Consider the following 18,222-nt stretch of genomic DNA (forward strand, 5'->3'; position numbering starts at 1 on the left):
TGCTATTTACAGATTAGCTGTGTACAGGTTGAGTGATTGGTAAGCTGCTCTGACAGCTGATGCTTAAAGTTATAGAGGGAGATATAAGACTCCAGCTTCAGAGATTTTTGCAATTCGTTCCAGTCATTGGCAGCAGAGAACTGAAAGGAACGGTGGCCAAAGGACGTGTTGGCTTTGGGGATGACCAGTGCAATATACCTGCTGGAGTGCATGCTATGGTCGGGTGTTGCTATGGTGACCAGTGAGCTGAGATAAGGCGGGGCTTTACCTAGCAAAGACTTATAGATGACCTGGAGCCAGTGGGTTTGGCGACGAGTATGTAGTGAGGGCCAGCCAACGAGAGCATACAGGTCGCAGTGGTGGGTAGTATATGGGGCTTTGGTGATAAAACGGATGGCACCGTGATAGACTACATCCAGTTTGCTGAGTAGAGTGTTGGGGGTTATTTTGTAAATGACATCGCCAAAGTCAAGGATTGGTAGAATAGTCAGTTTTACGAAGGAATGTTTGGCGGCATGAAGGAAGGAGGCTTTGATGCCAAATAGGAAGCCAATTCCAGATTTAATTTTGGATTGGAGATGCTTAACTTCTTGGCGCACCCATCCCGTTAGCGGGATCATTTTCGTCAACATCCGCTGAATTGAAATCACAATTGCAATATAGCAAAACACAGCGTAACTTGTTGTTAATCCACCTGGCGTGTCAGTTTTCAAAAAAGCTTTACAGCAAAAGCTATCCAAGCGTTTATGTAAGGACATCTCTCTCAGCAGACTAAACATTCCAAACAGCTAGCAGCAAAGTAGATTGGTCACGAAAGTCAGAAAAGCAATCAAATGACTCGCTTACCTTTGATGATATTCGGATGTTTGCACTCACGAGACTCCCAGCTACACAATAAATGTTCCTTTTGTTCGATAAATATTATTTTTATATCCAAAAACCTCCATTTGGTTGGCGCGTTTTGTTCAGCAATCCACAGGCTCGTGCAGGTCATGACAGGCAGACGAAAATTACAAATAGTAACGTTTGTAGAAACATGTCAAATGTTTTTTATAATCAATCCTCAGGTTGTTTTTACAATAAATAATCAATAATATTTCAACCATAGCTTTTTCAATAGGAGAGAGAGAGAAAATGTCTGCTCCAAGCTGTTGCGCATGCAAAACTCTGCTGGCACCAAGCCATCCACTGACGCGATGTGATCATTCTCACTAATTTTTCAGAATAAAAGACTGAAACTATGTCTAAAGACTATTCACACCATGTGGAAGCCATAGGGAAAGGAATCTGGTTGATAGCCCTTTAAATGGAGGGAAGGCATGCAATGGAACAGGGAGATTTGTTTCTCTTAGGCACTTCCTGGTTGGATTTTCCTCAGGTTTTCACCTGCAATATCAGTTCTGTTATACTCAGACAATATTTTTGACAGTTTTGGAAACTTTAAGTGTGTTTTCTATCCCAATCTGACAATGATATGCATATTCTAGATTCTGGGCCTGAGAAATAGGCAGTTTCATTTGGGTACGTTTTTCATCCAAACATCAAAATACTGCCCCCTACACTCAACAGGTTAATGTGAGTCTGGAAGGACAGTTTACAGTATAACCAGACACCCAGGTATTTGTAGTTGTCCACATATTCTAGGGCAGAACCGTCCAGAGTAGTGATGCTAGTCGGGCGGGAGGGTGAGGGTGCTAGTTTTACTAGCATTTAAAAGCAGTTGGAGGCCACAGTAGGAGTGTTGTATGGCCGTCCAGTGATGCTGGACGGGCGAGCAGGTGCGGGCAGCGATCGATTGAAAAGCATGCATTTAGTTTTACTTGCGTTTAAGAGCAGTTGGAGGCCACGGAAGGAGAGTTGTATGGCATTGAAGCTCGTCTGGAGGTTAGTTAACACAGTGTCCAAGGAGGGGCCAGAAGTATACAGAATGGTGTCGTCTACGTAGAGGTGGATCAGAGAATCACCAGCAGCAAGAGCGACATCATTGATATATACAGAGAAAAGAGTCGGCCTGAGAATTGAACCCTGTGGCACCCCCATAGAGACTGCCAGAGGTCCGTACAACAGGCCCTCCGATTTGTCACACTGACCTCTATTTGAGAAGTAGTTGGTGAACCAGGCGAGGCAGTCATTTGAGAAGCCAAGGCTGTTGAGTCTGCCAATAATAATATTGTGATTGACAGAGTCAAAAGCCTTGGCCAGGTCGATGAAGACGGCTGCACAGTACTGTCTTTTATCAATTGTGGTTATGATATCGTTTAGGACCTTGAGCGTGGCTGAGGTGCACCCATGACCAGCTCGGAAAACAGATTGCATAGCGGAGAAGGTACGGCGGGATTCAAAATGGTCGGTGATCTGTTTATTAACTTGGCTTTCGAAGATTTTAGAAAGGAAGGGCAGGATGGATATAGGTCTATAACAGTTTGGGTCTAGACTGTCTCCCCCTTTGAAAAGGGGGATGACCACGGCAGATTTCCAATCTTTGGGGATCTCAGACGATACAAAAGAGAGGTTGAATAGGCTAGGAATAGGGGTTGCAACAATTTCTGCTGATAATTTTAGGAAGAGAGGGTCCAGATTGTCTAGCCCAGCTGATTTGTAGGTGTCCAGATTTTGCAGCTTGTTCAAAACATCAGCTATCTGGATTTGGGTGAAGGAGAAGCGGGGGGTGGGGGCAAAGTTGCTGCAGGGGGTGCTGAGATGTTGGCCCTGCTAGGGGTAGCCAGGTGGAAAGCATGGCCAGACGTGTATAAATGCTTATTGAAATGTTCGATTAGCAGGTTTCTGGGCACGGAATAATAGATTCAAGGCATAATGTACAGTTGAGGTAAGGTTTTGTCTCTAGAGGCACCATTTAAACCAGGTGAGGTCACCGCATGTGTGGGGGGTGGAACAAAAGGGCTAGCTAAGGCATATTAAGTAGGGTTGGAGGCTCTACAGTGAAATAAGACAAAAATGACTTACCAGCAATAGACAAGGCATATTGACATTAGGGAGAGGCATGTGTAGCCGAGTGATATTAGGGTCCATTGAGTAGCTAGGCGAGCTGGAGGCACTGCGTTTCAGTCAGCTAGCAGGCGTGATGGTCGTGATGGATCGGCGGGGCTCCGTGTCGGCAGGCAAAGGGTCCAGGCCAATTGACAAAAGAGGTCATTGAAGCCCAGGAATTGCTTGATGTATCTCTTCGGCTAGCCGGGAGATGGGCCTAGCTCCAGGCTAACTGGTGCTTGCTTCGGGACAGAGACGTTAGCCAGGAGTAGCCACTCGCATAGCAGCTAGCTAGCTGCGATGGTCCGGAGTAAAGGTTCAGAGCTTGCGGCAGGAATCCGGAGATGTGGTGGAGAAAAAGCAGTCCGGTGTGCTCTGGGTTGATATCGCGCTGTGCAGGCTGGCAGGAGTTGACTCTATCTATCTAGAGAGGATAGAAGGAGGAAGGAGAGGTGTTTTACTGTGCTTATCACTTGTTCTTCTAAACATTGTTCTTCTCGTTATATTCCCTTTTGTCATTCTTCTCTCCCTCTCTCTCTCTCTCCCTCTCTCTCTCTCTCTCTCTCTCTCTCTCTCTCTCCCTCTCTCTCTCTCTCTCTCTCTCTCTCTCTCTCTCTCTCTCTCCCTCTCTCTCTCTCTCTCTCTCTCTCTCTCTCTCTCTCTCTCTCTCTCTCTCTCTCTCTCTCTCTCCCTCTCTCTCCCTCTCTCTCTCTCTCTCTCTCTCTCTCTCTCTCTCAGCTGGGAATGAACACTACCTTCTGGGTAACAATATAACAGTGGCAATCCTGGGTATAGTGATCCCTGTAGGTGAGTACAAGTCTACTGTACCATGTGATGTTTGTCTGCTTCTCCCTGCTTCGTCCGTCCGTCTCTGCCTTGGTCACCCCTACAAATGACTTTGCCTGGCTGAATAATGGGTGTGTATGTGTGTGTGAGCGTGTTTATTTTATTTTATCAGGAGCCCGTTTAGCTGTTGTACATTGCAGCAGATATACTCTTCCTGGAGTTCCCAGGAAACATCAAATACATGACAGAGTACAGAATTGTTATGGACAAGAACAACACAAGATATTATTACAATACAATTACAATTCTAAGCAATATATTGTCAAGGCATCAAGAGACAACAAATACCTGAAAATACTATTTAGACACTATTCATATATACATATGAACATTTAGACATTTAGAAAGAGGAGAGGCGTGTGTGTGGTGTGAACGTATGCGTGAGTAAATGACCACGTGTGAGTGTGTGTGTGTGTGTGTGTGTGTGTGTGTGTGTGTGTGTGTTCACATGATATTTACTGTAGGTTATGAAATACAAAGCAACCTATCTATCCTTCATTGAGCCCATGTGGCAACGTAGAGCTCATCCAAATAACACCGTGCCTGAAGACCATAGGGCATCAGGGCTCAACCCCTCTTAAGTCAGATGTACATATTGCCCATGTTATCACATACTACAATATATAGCCCTTTGGCTTAAGATGGCCAGTACGGATACTCCAGGATAAACCTCTATTATGTCTGAAATGACTGGTAATCAGCTTAGTGTATAAATGACCTTGCTCTAGCATACATTATGTCTATAATTGAGATATCCCAAACCCCGGCCCGTTAAAGACATCCGTTAAAGACAAAAAGCAGATTTCTTCTTTCAAAGGAATGTTTACATGAGAACAAAGGGGTTTCTTAGAATTCCGGCTCAATCATGGAAGAGTCTCTAGTGCCCCCCCCCCCCCCCCCCCCCCCAACAATAGACCAATTAGACAGGGCCTTCCATGGGAATACGGCCATGCTCCTCCGCCTGATAAGGAAATTAGGACTGGGAACAGCAGCCAGACATGGCTTAGTCTTTTTCCCTATTCCCATTCCAACCACTACACCCCCTATTCCTTGTTCCTGGAATAACACTATACGCAACCATGGATTAAATGGAATGCTGTGTGTGTGCTCATATGTGTGTAGAATAGCCATGTGTGATTGTGCACGTGCAATGCTCCTCGCTAAGTGTGTTTGTGGTTGGGTGTGAATGCACGTTCATGTGTCTGTTCAAGGTTGTATTTGTTTCGTATTTGAATAGGTTTTGTTTTCGAGAGACTGTGTGTGCATAGATTGATTGCTGTGTGTGTAAGAGCACATGTACCATATGTGGGTATGCAAAAGCTCCGCTCTGCCTCCCCTGGCTGTGTTAACGTGCCTCGCCATGTGTGTGTCGCTGTGTGTGTGCGTGTCACACACGCAGTTCCTATCCTTGCCACAGTGGTCATCGGCCTGCTCTGCACCGCCGGCTTCCTGGTCTGGCGTAACTGGCGCCGGAAGAACACCAAGAGTATGAACTTCGACAACCCTGTCTACCGCAAGACCACGGAGGACGACGATGACGAGATTCACATCGGCCGTACGGGAGAGTCCATCGGTCACGTCTACCCCGCTGTGAGTGGCAGCGCCCACCAGCCATTCATAGCCCTGCCCCTGGGGGGCGGGATCACAGACAGCAACTCCCATTGGTACTCTGGGGCACCCGTGCACCCTGCCGGCAAATGAGTTGAGAGTGGGTGGGACTTGGAAGCAGAGAGAAGGTTTTGGGTGTGTGGGTCGGCGGAAGTCTCCTTAGGTCTGTGGAAGAAAGGGAGAGGCTTACATCCTCACACACACAAACACACACACTTAAGTCACAAAATCATTCCAAACCCATCCTTGGTCAAAAACACTCCCATTGACGTTGAGCCCTTCTATACCAGTCTACCATCACATTATCACTCCCTCCATTCACCACTTGACAGTGTGTGTTAGTGTGCTATCGTTGTGCGTTAGGGAAGCACAGCGCTCGGTGTTTTGAGCTTTATCTTCTCACCTCGGAAGACTTAGGCTCTATCCAAAGTGACACCCCATTCCCAATATAGTGCACTGCATTTGATCAGAGCCCTATGGGCCTATATAGGGAATAGGGTGCCATTTGAGATTCAGACTTAGTGAAGGGAGAATCCATTCCCTGGTTGTGTTCCTTTGGAGTGTAAATTAGGCACAAGGGGAACAAAAACCAGGACAGAAATTGCACCTTAGACGATGGGACAATCTTTAATCATATTAATTTATTCCAGATTATTCCGGTTTTATATGTATTTCTCTATGTAAATAAGTGTTTTGTTTTTCTAGCAATGTATTTGTAAGGTATCTTAGATACAGACGAGCTGGTAAACATGAACAGGGACCAGAGCAGACAAAGACAAAGAGGTGGGATGGGTTAGCGCTAGGACCAGTTGGCATGGTGACACGTGTGACTGTGGTGGCGCCGCGTGGTAGAGACAGCGGGAGATGGGCGTAGGTGACAGGTTATACACGCAGACACACACACACAAACACATACACACACAGTTGGTATGCTACAGTGTTGTGCTGCGAGGCCATGCTGAAAACCTGCTCCCCTTCAGAGTGCGTAGTGGGGAACAAGTTTCCACCGGTGCTTTTGCTCCTCCACTGCTCCTCTCCTTTACAGTACTGTATGTTAGCTGGATGGGGTGTCCCGTACTGTATGTTAGCTGGATGGGGTGTCCCGTACTGTCTGTTAGCTGGATGGGGTGTCCCGTACTGTATGTTAGCTGGATGGGGTGTCCCGTACTGTATGTTAGCTGGATGGGGTGTCCCGTACTGTATGTTAGCTGGATGGGGTGTCCCGTACTGTATGTTAGCTGGATGGGGTGTCCCGTACTGTATGTTAGCTGGATGGGGTGTACCGTACTGTATGTTAGCTGGATGGGGTGTCCCGTACTGTATGTTAGCTGGATGGGGTGTCCCGTACTGTATGTTAGCTGGATGGGGTGTCCCGTACTGTATGGCTGGATGGGGTGTCCCGTACTGTCTGTTAGCTGGATGGGGTGTCCCGTACTGTCTGTTAGCTGGATGGGGTGTCCCTGTATGTTAGCTGGATGGGGTTCCCGCTGGATGGGGTGTCCCGTACTGTATGTTAGCTGGATGGGGTGTCCCGTACTTGTCCTGTATGTTAGCTGGATGGGGTGTCCCGTACTATGTTAGCTGGATGTTAGCTGGATGGGGTGTCCCGTACTGTATGTTAGCTGGATGGGGTGTCCCGTACTGTATGTTAGCTGGATGGGGTGTCCCGTACTGTATGTTAGCTGGATGGGGTGTCCCGTACTGGATATGTTAGCTGGATGGGGTGTCCCGTACTGTATGTTAGCTGGATGGGGTGTCCCGTACTGTATGTTAGCTGGATGGGGTGTCCCGTACTGTATGTTAGCTGGATGGGGTGTCCCGTACTGTATGTTAGCTGGATGGGGTGTCCTGTCCTGGATGGGGTGTCCGTACTGTATGTTAGCTGGATGGGGTGTCCCGTACTGTATGTTAGCTGGATGGGGTGTCCCGTACTGTATGTTAGCTGGATGGGGTGTCCCGTACTGTATGTTAGCTGGATGGGGTGTCCCGTACTGTATGTTAGCTGGATGGGGTGTCCCGTACTGTATGTTAGCTGGATGGGGTGTCCCGTACTGTATGTTAGCTGGATGGGGTGTCCCGTACTGTATGTTAGCTGGATGGGGTGTCCCGTACTGTATGTAGCTGGATGGGGTGTCCCGTAGCTGTATGTTAGCTGGATGGGGTGTCCCGTACTGTATGTTAGCTGGATGGGGTGTCCCGTACTGTATGTTAGCTGGATGGGGTGTCCCGTACTGTATGTTAGCTGGATGGGGTGTCCCGTACTGTATGTTAGCTGGATGGGGTGTCCCGTACTGTATGTTAGCTGGATGGGGTGTCCCGTACTGTATGTTAGCTGGATGGGGTGTCCCGTCCCGGATGGGGTGTCCCGTACTGTATGTTAGCTGGATGGGGTGTCCCGTACTGTATGTTAGCTGGATGGGGTGTCCCGTACTGTATGTTAGCTGGATGGGGTGTCCCGTACTGTATGTTAGCTGGATGGGGTGTCCCGTACTGTATGTTAGCTGGATGGGGTGTCCCGTACTGTATGTTAGCTGGATGGGGTGTCCCGTACTGTATGTTAGCTGGATGGGGTGTCCCGTACTGTATGTTAGCTGGATGGGGTGTCCCGTACTGTATGTTAGCTGGATGGGGTGTCCCGTACTGTATGTTAGCTGGATGGGGTGTCCCGTACTGTATGTTAGCTGGATGGGGTGTCCCGTGGATGGGGTGTCTGTATGTTAGCTGGATGGGGTGTCCCGTACTGTATGTTAGCTGGATGGGGTGTCCCTGTATGTTAGCTGGATGGGGTGTCCCGTATGTTAGCTGGATGGGGTGTCCCGTACTGTATGTTAGCTGGATGGGGTGTCCCGTACTGTATGTTAGCTGGATTAGGGGTGTCCCGTACTGTATGTTAGCTGGATGGGGTGTCCCGTACTGTATGTTAGCTGGATGGGGTGTCCCGTACTGTATGTTAGCTGGATGGGGTGTCCCGTACTGTATGTTAGCTGGATGGGGTGTCCCGTACTGTATGTTAGCTGGATGGGGTGTCCCGTACTGTATGTTAGCTGGATGGGGTGTCCCGTACTGTATGTTAGCTGGATGGGGTGTCCCGTACTGTATGTTAGCTGGATGGGGTGTCCCGTACTGTATGTTAGCTGGATGGGGTGTCCCGTACTGTATGTTAGCTGGATGGGGTGTCCCGTACTGTATGTTAGCTGGATGGGGTGTCCCGTACTGTATGTTAGCTGGATGGGGTGTCCCGTACTGTATGTTAGCTGGATGGGGTGTCCCGTACTGTATGTTAGCTGGATGGGGTGTCCTGTATGTTAGCTGGATGGGGTGTCCCGTATGTTAGCTGGATGGGGTGTCCCGTACTGTATGTTAGCTGGATGGGGTGTCCCGTACTGTATGTTAGCTGGATGGGGTGTCCCGTACTGTATGTTAGCTGGATGGGGTGTCCCGTACTGTATGTTAGCTGGACGGGGTGTCCCGTACTGTATGTTAGCTGGATGGGGTGTCCCGTACTGTATGTTAGCTGGATGGGGTGTCCCGTACTGTATGTTAGCTGGATGGGGTGTCCCGTACTGTATGTTAGCTGGATGGGGTGTCCCGTACTGTATGTTAGCTGGATGGGGTGTCCCGTACTGTATGTTAGCTGGATGGGGTGTCCCGTACTGTATGTTAGCTGGATGGGGTGTCCCGTACTGTTAGCTGGATGGGGTGTCCCGTATATTTAGCTGGATGGGGTGTCCCTGTGGGGTGTCCCGTACTGTATGTTAGCTGGATGGGGTGTCCCGTACTGTATGTTAGCTGGATGGGGTGTCCCGTACTGTATGTTAGCTGGATGGGGTGTCCCGTACTGTATGTTAGCTGGATGGGGTGTCCCGTACTGTATGTTAGCTGGATGGGGTGTCCCGTACTGTATGTTAGCTGGATGGGGTGTCCCGTACTGTATGTTAGCTGGATGGGGTGTCCCGTACTGTATGTTAGCTGGATGGGGTGTCCCGTACTGTATGTTAGCTGGATGGGGTGTCCCGTACTGTATGTTAGCTGGATGGGGTGTCCCGTACTGTATGTTAGCTGGATGGGGTGTCCCGTACTGTATGTTAGCTGGATGGGGTGTCCCGTACTGTATGTTAGCTGGATGGGGTGTCCCGTACTGTATGTTAGCTGGATGGGGTGTCCCGTACTGTATGTTAGCTGGATGGGGTGTCCCGTACTGTATGTTAGCTGGATGGGGTGTCCCGTACTGTATGTTAGCTGGATGGGGTGTCCCGTACTGTATGTTAGCTGGATGGGGTGTCCCGTACTGTATGTTAGCTGGATGGGGTGTCCCGTACTGTATGTTAGCTGGATGGGGTGTCCCGTACTGTATGTTAGCTGGATGGGGTGTCCCGTACTGTATGTTAGCTGGATGGGGTGTCCCGTACTGTATGTTAGCTGGATGGGGTGTCCCGTACTGTATGTTAGCTGGATGGGGTGTCCCGTACTGTATGTTAGCTGGATGGGGTGTCCCGTACTGTATGTTAGCTGGATGGGGTGTCCCGTACTGTATGTTAGCTGGATGGGGTGTCCCGTACTGTATGTTAGCTGGATGGGGTGTCCCGTACTGTATGTTAGCTGGATGTATGTTAGCTGGATGTGTCCCGTACTGTATGTTAGCTGGATGGGGTGTCCCGTACTGTATGTTAGCTGGATGGGGTGTCCCGTACTGTATGTTAGCTGGATGGGGTGTCCCGTACTGTATGTTAGCTGGATGGGGTGTCCCGAGCTGGATGGGGTGTCCCGTACTGTATGTTAGCTGGATGGGGTGTCCCGTACTGTATGTTAGCTGGATGGGGTGTCCCGTACTGTATGTTAGCTGGATGGGGTGTCCCGTACTGTATGTTAGCTGGATGGGGTGTCCCGTACTGTATGTGTATGTTAGCTGGATGGGGTGTCCCGTACTGTATGTTAGCTGGATGGGGTGTCCCGTACTGTATGTTAGCTGGATGGGGTGTCCCGTACTGTATGTTAGCTGGATGGGGTGTCCCGTGGACTGTATGTTAGCTGGATGGGGTGTCCCGTACTGGATGGGGTATGTTAGCTGGATGGGGTGTCCCGTACTGTATGTTTGCTGGATGGGGTGTCCCGTACTGTATGTTAGCTGTTAGCTGGTTATGGGGTGTCCCGTACTGTATGTTAGCTGGATGGGGTGTCCCGTACTGTATGTTAGCTGGATGGGGTGTCCCGTACTGTATGTTAGCTGGATGGGGTGTACCGTACTGTATGTTAGCTGGATGGGGTTAGTCCCGTACTGTATGTTAGCTGGATGGGGTGTCCCGTACTGTATGTTAGCTGGATGGGGTGTCCCGTACTGTATGTTAGCTGGATGGGGTGTCCCGTACTGTATGTTAGCTGGATGGGGTGTACCGTACTGTATGTTAGCTGGATGGGGTGTCCCGTACTGTATGTTAGCTGGATGGGGTGTCCCGTACTGTATGTTAGCTGGATGGGGTGTCCCGTACTGTATGTTAGCTGGATGGGGTGTCCCGTACTGTATGTTAGCTGGATGGGGTGTCCCGTACTGTATGTTAGCTGGATGGGGTGTCCCGTACTGTATGTTAGCTGGATGGGGTGTCCCGTACCTGGATGGGGTGTCCCGTACTGTATGTTAGCTGGATGGGGTGTCCCGTACTGTATGTTAGCTGGATGGGGTGACCCGTACTGTATGTTAGCTGGATGGGGTGTCCTGTACTGTATGTTAGCTGGATGGGGTGTCCCGTACTGTATGTTAGCTGGATGGGGTGTCCCGTACTGTATGTTAGCTGGATGGCGTGTCAGTCACATAGAGACGTCAAAGTGGCCTGAGGTGGATCAGGCGTCCTTCTCTGTAAGCACATGTAGCTCTCCTCACGTCACGGCCAAATCAGTGTGCGGGGGATCGGGGGACAAGGAGGAAAAGGAGTGTGGGTTCTGCAAGGAGAGCTTCTCTTCTCTCTCCTGCTCTGTCGCTCAGATTTCTCTTTCCTCTGTTGCTCTTTTTTTCACCAACAAAAAAATTCCACTGCCTTTTCTTCAATTTAGTCTTCTGGCCTCTCACTCCTCTCTCTCTCTCTCTCCCCCTTTTTAGCTTACCTTTTCACACTCGCACCCCCAGACACACCCCCAGACACACCCCCAGACACACACCCCCAGACACACACCCCCAGACACACCCCCAGACACACACACCCAGACACACACACCCAGACACACCCCCAGACACAAACACCTAGAGACACACCCCCAGACACACACCCAGACACACACCCCCAGACACACACCCCCAGACACACACCCAGTCACACTCCCCAGACACACACCCCCAGACACACACCCAGACACACACCCAGACACACCCCCAGACACAGTGTGGTAACGTTGTTTTATCTGCTCTCTGCAGCGCGTGGCGCTCAGTCTGGAGGATGACGGATTCCCCTGAGGGGCACGCCATGTCCCCATCCACGTCCTCCCCCCTCCGTATCCTGGGGCGACCACACTGCAGAGGAGAGGGGCACAGAGAGAGAGAGAAAGAGAGTCTGCTCGTACCGTACCGTACACCCCCCCATGGACAGGGGGGGGTTATCTTTTACTTATACGTGTACCCCTCAACCCGTGTCACTAAAACACGTCCCCCTCTCTCTCTCTCTCTTACTCCTAACTAAAAATGAACTACTACATTACTACTACTACCACTACTACTAGCTACTACTGTGCTGTCCTCTGCCCTTCTCTCAGCCCCCATTTGTTATTAAGTTACTGTAGTTACCAGTAGTGGTGAATGCTGCTGTCTGTCTTAATGATGATTAACATCGTTGCCCATCAGAGCACATAAATAGATGCGGGCTGGACCTCCCTGAGCACCTTGCTGTAGTCTACTTTGCCAGGAACAGAGGAAAGGCCAGCTGTGTTTTAATTATTATTTTGTGTTTGAATTTTATTTATTGTTTGTGTTTTGCTGGTGTAAATATGATAAGCCGGACCAGGCCTGTGCCACTGAGGATAGACTATGCGTGGGCAGAGCCAAGTTGGATGGTGGTGAGGGGGGGGTGAGGGAGTGGGATTTGTAGGGAGGGGCTGTTGTGCCAGAGGGCAGTGCCACAAGAAGAAGCAGCAGGGCAGAACTCGGGGGAGGGAGGATTATGGGTAATCCGCTCTGCTGGCATCAGAGATACACAAAAGTAACTAGATAATGAACAGGTGTACAGGGGACGGGTTGGGATGGGGGTTGGGGGCGGGAGACGAGAGAGGAGGGGGTCTTTTTTGAAACTAGGAACTGTACAAGCCCTGTTGTTGTTGGACTCTGTCTGGGAGTCGGTAAGACTTTGGAAGAATTGTTGTGAGTGAGTCATTGTTCCAACGTCAAGCACTGGATTTAAATATAAGGGAAAATGGTCACATAATAATGCTAAAATTCTGAATATGAGGGACCAATGGAGATGCAGAACATGGCTGTCTGAGTTCTCCTGTGTTAGTCATTGCACTGTTGATGAGAAAAATGAGAACCTGCTGATTGAAGGTACTGAATTCAACTACTCCATCTGTTTTCTGCAAGAAAGCACATAGGCTTGAGCTTGTACACATTCTAGTACATGCACACACAGACACAAAGAAAACACATATGCTTGAGCTGGTACACATTCTAGTACATGCACACACAGACACAAAGAAAACACATTTCAGGCAACCCGGATTCTGTCATTCTTTTCCCCCCACTAATTGGTCTTTTGACCAATCAGATCACCTCTGAAAAAGATCTGATATGATTGGTCAAAAGAAAAAATTGTGGAGGGGGGGGGGGTCTGAATTGGGCTACATGTCTAAACGCAGCCAAAGAAGCACACACATACAAACATCATTTGGCAGGGTGCATTTGTAGCGCTCACAGCACAGCTCACTGGTTGATTGGTTGATTAATGATAGCTATACATCATGGCTCCCTTTCTTCCAATAGAAATGTCTGCTTCCAGGGTCCCTACGGGGAGGGGGGGGAGAAATACTGACAGGAACAGGAAGGGTCTTCCAGGATTAGATCTGCCCTCCCCTCCAGAATGGACCGCTCTGCTCCGGAACTCTGCTGAAGATGAATGGAAGTGATTTATCTCTGTAGAACGCTGCTGACATGGTGTCCTGTTCATCTGACACGCACTTCCAACACAGCCTTCAGTCGGCAGTTACTATAGCATCGTTACACTAGCTACTGTCTGCGGGTTTCAATAGGAAGTTAGTCTCTTTCCACTACTGTTGTGTGCCCATATACAGATCCATGCCATGTGTTACTCTACACATAAAAGTGGATTTGTGGTTATTGGAATTTATTTATATTGAGTGAACTGACCAACTTATGTGGAACCCAGAGCTTCCGGAACCCACAGTTGTCTCTGTGCTGCAGTGTTCAGAGGACTGTATTCTTCTCACGTTTTACTGAAGGAGAAATTTTACTGAAGGACAGTCTAAAAATTGTACTATGTTCTTCTATCCTTCACGCCTCTCGCTATTCATCACACAAGGTTGTAGTTTGTGGACTCCATCAATTCTCAAAGGCAATACAAAGTAACAGTACAGCGTTTACAGTGCACAGTGCCCTCTTGACTGAGCTTGGTTTATTTAAGACATCTATCCATAGACCGTTTGTTTATGGGTATCATTTAAGAGCAGCCGCTGACGATCTGTATATTTACGGACGTGTCGATTTAATCGATGGTTTTGCTCTCAGGCAAACCAGGTGATCTAGATACAAGAAAGTATTCACACCCCTTGACATTTTCCACAGTTTTTTATGTTACAGCCTGAATTTAAAATGGATTTAAATTTAGATTTTGTGTCACTGATCTACACACAATACCCCATAATGTAAAAGTGGAATTGTTTTTAGAAATGTTTACAAATTTAAAAGAAAAGGCTGGAATTTCTTGAGAATAATTATTCAACTCCTTTGTTATGGCAAGCCTAAATATATTCAGGAGTAAAAATGTGCTGACCAAGTCCCATAATAAGTTGCATGGACTGACTCTGTGTGCAATAATAGTGTTTAACATGACTTTTAAATGACTACCCCATCTGTACCCCACACCTACAGTTATCTGTAAGATTCCTCAGTCAATCAGTGAATATCAAGCACAGATTCAACCACAAAGACCAGGGAGGTTTTCCAATACCTCGCAAAGGGCACCTATTGGTAGATCGTTAAAAAAAAAAAAAGCTGACAGTGAATATCCCATTGAGCATGGTGAAGTTATTAATTACACTTTGGCTGGTGTATCAATACACCCAGTCACTACAAAGATACTGGTGTCCTTCCTAACTCAGTTGACGGAGAGTGAAAAGAAGGAAGCCTGTACAGAATAAAAAATATTGCATCTTGTTTGCAATAAGGCACTAAAGTAATACTTAAAAAATATGTCAAAGCAATTAACTTTATATCCTGAATACAAAGTGTTATGTTTGGGGCAAATCCAATACAACACATTACCGAGAACCACTTTTCATATTTTCATTCATGATGTTGGCTGCATCAGGTTATGGGTTTGCTTGTCATCGGCAAGAAAGGATCAAAAGAAACGGAACTGAGCTAAGCACAGGCAATCTTAGAGGAAAACCTGGTTCAGTCTGCTTTCCAACAGACACTGGGAGACAAATGAACTTTTGTTCAGGACAATTACCTAAAACGTAAGGCCAAATATACATTGGAGTTGCTTACCAAGAAGACATTGAACATTCCTGAGTGGCCTAGTTACAGTTTTGACTTAAATCGGCTTGAAAATGTATGGCATGACTTGGAAATGGCTGTCTAGGAATGATAAATAACCAACTTGACAGAGTTTGAATAATTTTTTAAAGAATAATGGGCGAATATTGTACAATCCAGATTTGCAAATCTCTTAGAGAATTACCCAGAAATACTCACAGCTGTAATTGCTGCCAAAGGTGATTCTAACATGTATTGACTCTGGTTGTTGAATACTTATCTAATAAAGATATATTAGTGTTTTATTTTTTACCTCAATTTTTTTTCTTCCACTCTATTATAGACATTGTAGATCGCTGACAAAGAAAATGACAAAATGACAATTAAATCCATTTTAATTCCACTTTGTAACACAACAAAATGTTGAAAAAAGTTGGTGTGAATACTTTCTGAAGGCACTGTGTCCTGCACACGGTGCTCTGCCTGTCCATTAACTGGCACCTTGTGTGTTTTGTTTCTTCTTTCATTTCTGTGTGTATGTACTTTAGGATAACTCTTTTTGTTAGGATCTGGAACTCTACGCTACTTCGGCTGAGATGTATACATTACATTAGGAGCATTATATAGAGCATTGGTCTTTCTATGGATGTTTTAGTGTCTTTAACCCTAGTGGCCAGTATCCTTGGCAACCATGGCGTGTGTCCAGAGCCTTGAGATGATCAACTCAACCTGTAAGCGTTCAGAAAACTCTTGATCCTTCAACAATCTCTCCACTACTATATGCCGTTGAAGCACAGAGATCTTTTTAAACACTGAAGGAGTCGCTCTTCGTTTCTGATGGACACTAATGGAACAGTGATTTCACGAGGCTCTGGATTCGTCACGGGCTCCTAGGTCCACAAGTGGCACAAACCCTCAGTAGATGTGTTTGTTCTAGTTCTTTTGTTTAACCATCCTCTCCTCTCCCATCCTTTTCTCTATGCGTGTTCTAATGGCGGCTCCTCACTCAAGGGAGCCAGGCCCATGCGGCTCCGTCATCAGACTGTATTGTGACTAACACCACTCGCATCATATCACCTCTCAATGCAACTCTCGCTCAATCTCTCTCGCCTCCTCTTGGCCATTAACACTTTTGTCTTCACAAGGGATTATCTTTCTGGAAGGGTAGACTAAACACACTGGGAGAACAGGAGAGAAAGGAAACACTATGGACTGGAACACACCCACGACCTCAAGAACCCTCGCCAACACTCCGGAAGTGGAACCCAGAGATGACCCCCAGTACAGCGTTTGTCTGTTGAAAGAAACCTTACATGATTCTGGAACCCTTAGTGATTCTCCTCCATGCGCCATATGTTGTTATAGTTAATATAACCTAGTGACTCTCCTGCTTGGTTGGTTTCTCTCTGTCTGAATAAGACATGGTCATTGTCCCTCCTCAGTCCTCACAACAACACTAGTTGATGTTTTACTGGATGTGTAATACTTGAAGGATCATGCCTAGTTCAGAATTATTTTTTTGACCTGTCAGTGTTGTAAAATGGGTGCGGTGGCTTATGAGGAGGTTTTTGGGGGTTTCAGAGGGCAGTGTTTGGGAAGGAAAGGGAGGGAGAGAGGTGTTCATAAGGAAATGTCAAATGTTCTCGGTCAAACCTTCATTCCACAGCCATATCATACCGGATACATTTTGTACGTTGTTTGTTGCACAAACTTTTCAAGAAGCCTTCTGCACTGTGTAAAGGGCACATAGGAGGGGAGGGGTGATCGTTACAGTCCGGTACAGTTTTGAATCATAACTTGTAAATACGTTTTTATACAACAAAACTTTTGATAATGTTTTAAACGTACAGGGCCTTGCAAAAGTATTCAGACCTCTTGGATTTCTTCGCATTTTGCTGTGTTTACAAAGTGGGATTCAAATGGATTTAATAGGCATTTTTTGTCAACAATCTACATAAAATACTCTGTAACGTCAAAGTGGAACAAAAATTCGAACCTATTTTTTAAGATGAATAAGAATGAAATAACTAAAATATAGTCCTTACATACGTATTCAGCTCCTTGAGTCAGTACATGTTAGAAAGATATTTGGCATTGATTACAGCCAGGCACATGCACAGATAGGGCTCTACCTGTGTAGAGCACATGCCACTTTGCCCTTCCAGTCTCCAAAGTGCCGTTTTCGGCGGTAGCAGATTCTTTGGGGGGGATACATTTTGTGTCCATTTGGTGTCCATTCTGAATCTACTGGCAGCAAGTCATTGTCAAAAAGAGAGTAGGGCAGGCCTACGTTTATATTATCTATATAAAATAGTTTCGACAGAGGCATCTTTGCCAGAACAATAATAGTCTACCTGGTGATTTGATTGATCATTTTCCCGTCTTTTAGATTCGGTGGCTACTGGATATACAGTATAATAATATATAATAATAATATAAAGATAAGCAGCTGTAACATCATACTTACTTCAATATTATGGGATGTAACATATTCTGGCAAATTTATTACGACATTTAATTAATAAATTATTAAAATATTATATTTGGAAAATCTTCTATTTTGAGTGGAACATGTATTACAGTTCAAAATAGTTTTACCCCAAACTTTACTGATCAGATTGTGCAGCTTTCCCCTCTTGTAATAATTGCTCAAGGAGTCTGTGACCAGGGATGCGGAAAATATTTACCCGTTATTCTTTGCTAAATTCTTCAAGCTCTGTCAAGATGTTGGAGGTCATGGCTAGACAGCAATTTTCAAGTCTTCCCACAGATTTTCAAGCACATTTATGTCAAAACTGTAACTTGGTCACTCAGGGACATTTACTATTTTCTTGGGAAGAAACTCCAGTGTAAATGTGGCCTTGTGTTGTAGGTTATTGTCCTGCTGAAAGGTAAATGCCTCTCCCAGTATCTGGTGTAAAGCAGATTGAAGCAAGTTTCCTCTAGAATTTTTCACATGTGCTAAGCTCTGTCCTGTTTTTTTTTTATCGTGAAAAACTCCCCAGTATTTGCTGATGTCAAGCATACCCATAACATGATGCAGCCACCACCATGCTTTAAAATAAGGAGGCAGTAACTTAGTGATGTGTTGG

General features: G+C 46.8%; 1 protein-coding gene across 1 annotated transcript in view; it reads left to right on the forward strand.

The window, feature by feature from the left end:
* LOC115145329 (low-density lipoprotein receptor-related protein 8-like) overlaps nucleotides 1–12,461 on the forward strand; it is a 285,564-nt gene extending 273,103 nt beyond the window's left edge. Inside the window, exons 18-20 of the mRNA XM_065003195.1 lie at nucleotides 3,727–3,795; nucleotides 5,234–5,424; nucleotides 11,846–12,461. Coding sequence (XP_064859267.1) covers nucleotides 3,727–3,795; nucleotides 5,234–5,424; nucleotides 11,846–11,884 — 299 coding nt within the window. The 3' untranslated portion in view covers nucleotides 11,885–12,461. The remainder of the gene's footprint in view (nucleotides 1–3,726; nucleotides 3,796–5,233; nucleotides 5,425–11,845) is intronic.
* Nucleotides 12,462–18,222: the final 5,761 nt, after the last annotated feature.

This window comes from Oncorhynchus nerka, linkage group LG17 (assembly GCF_034236695.1).
Source record: "Oncorhynchus nerka isolate Pitt River linkage group LG17, Oner_Uvic_2.0, whole genome shotgun sequence".
NCBI lineage: Eukaryota > Metazoa > Chordata > Actinopteri > Salmoniformes > Salmonidae > Oncorhynchus > Oncorhynchus nerka.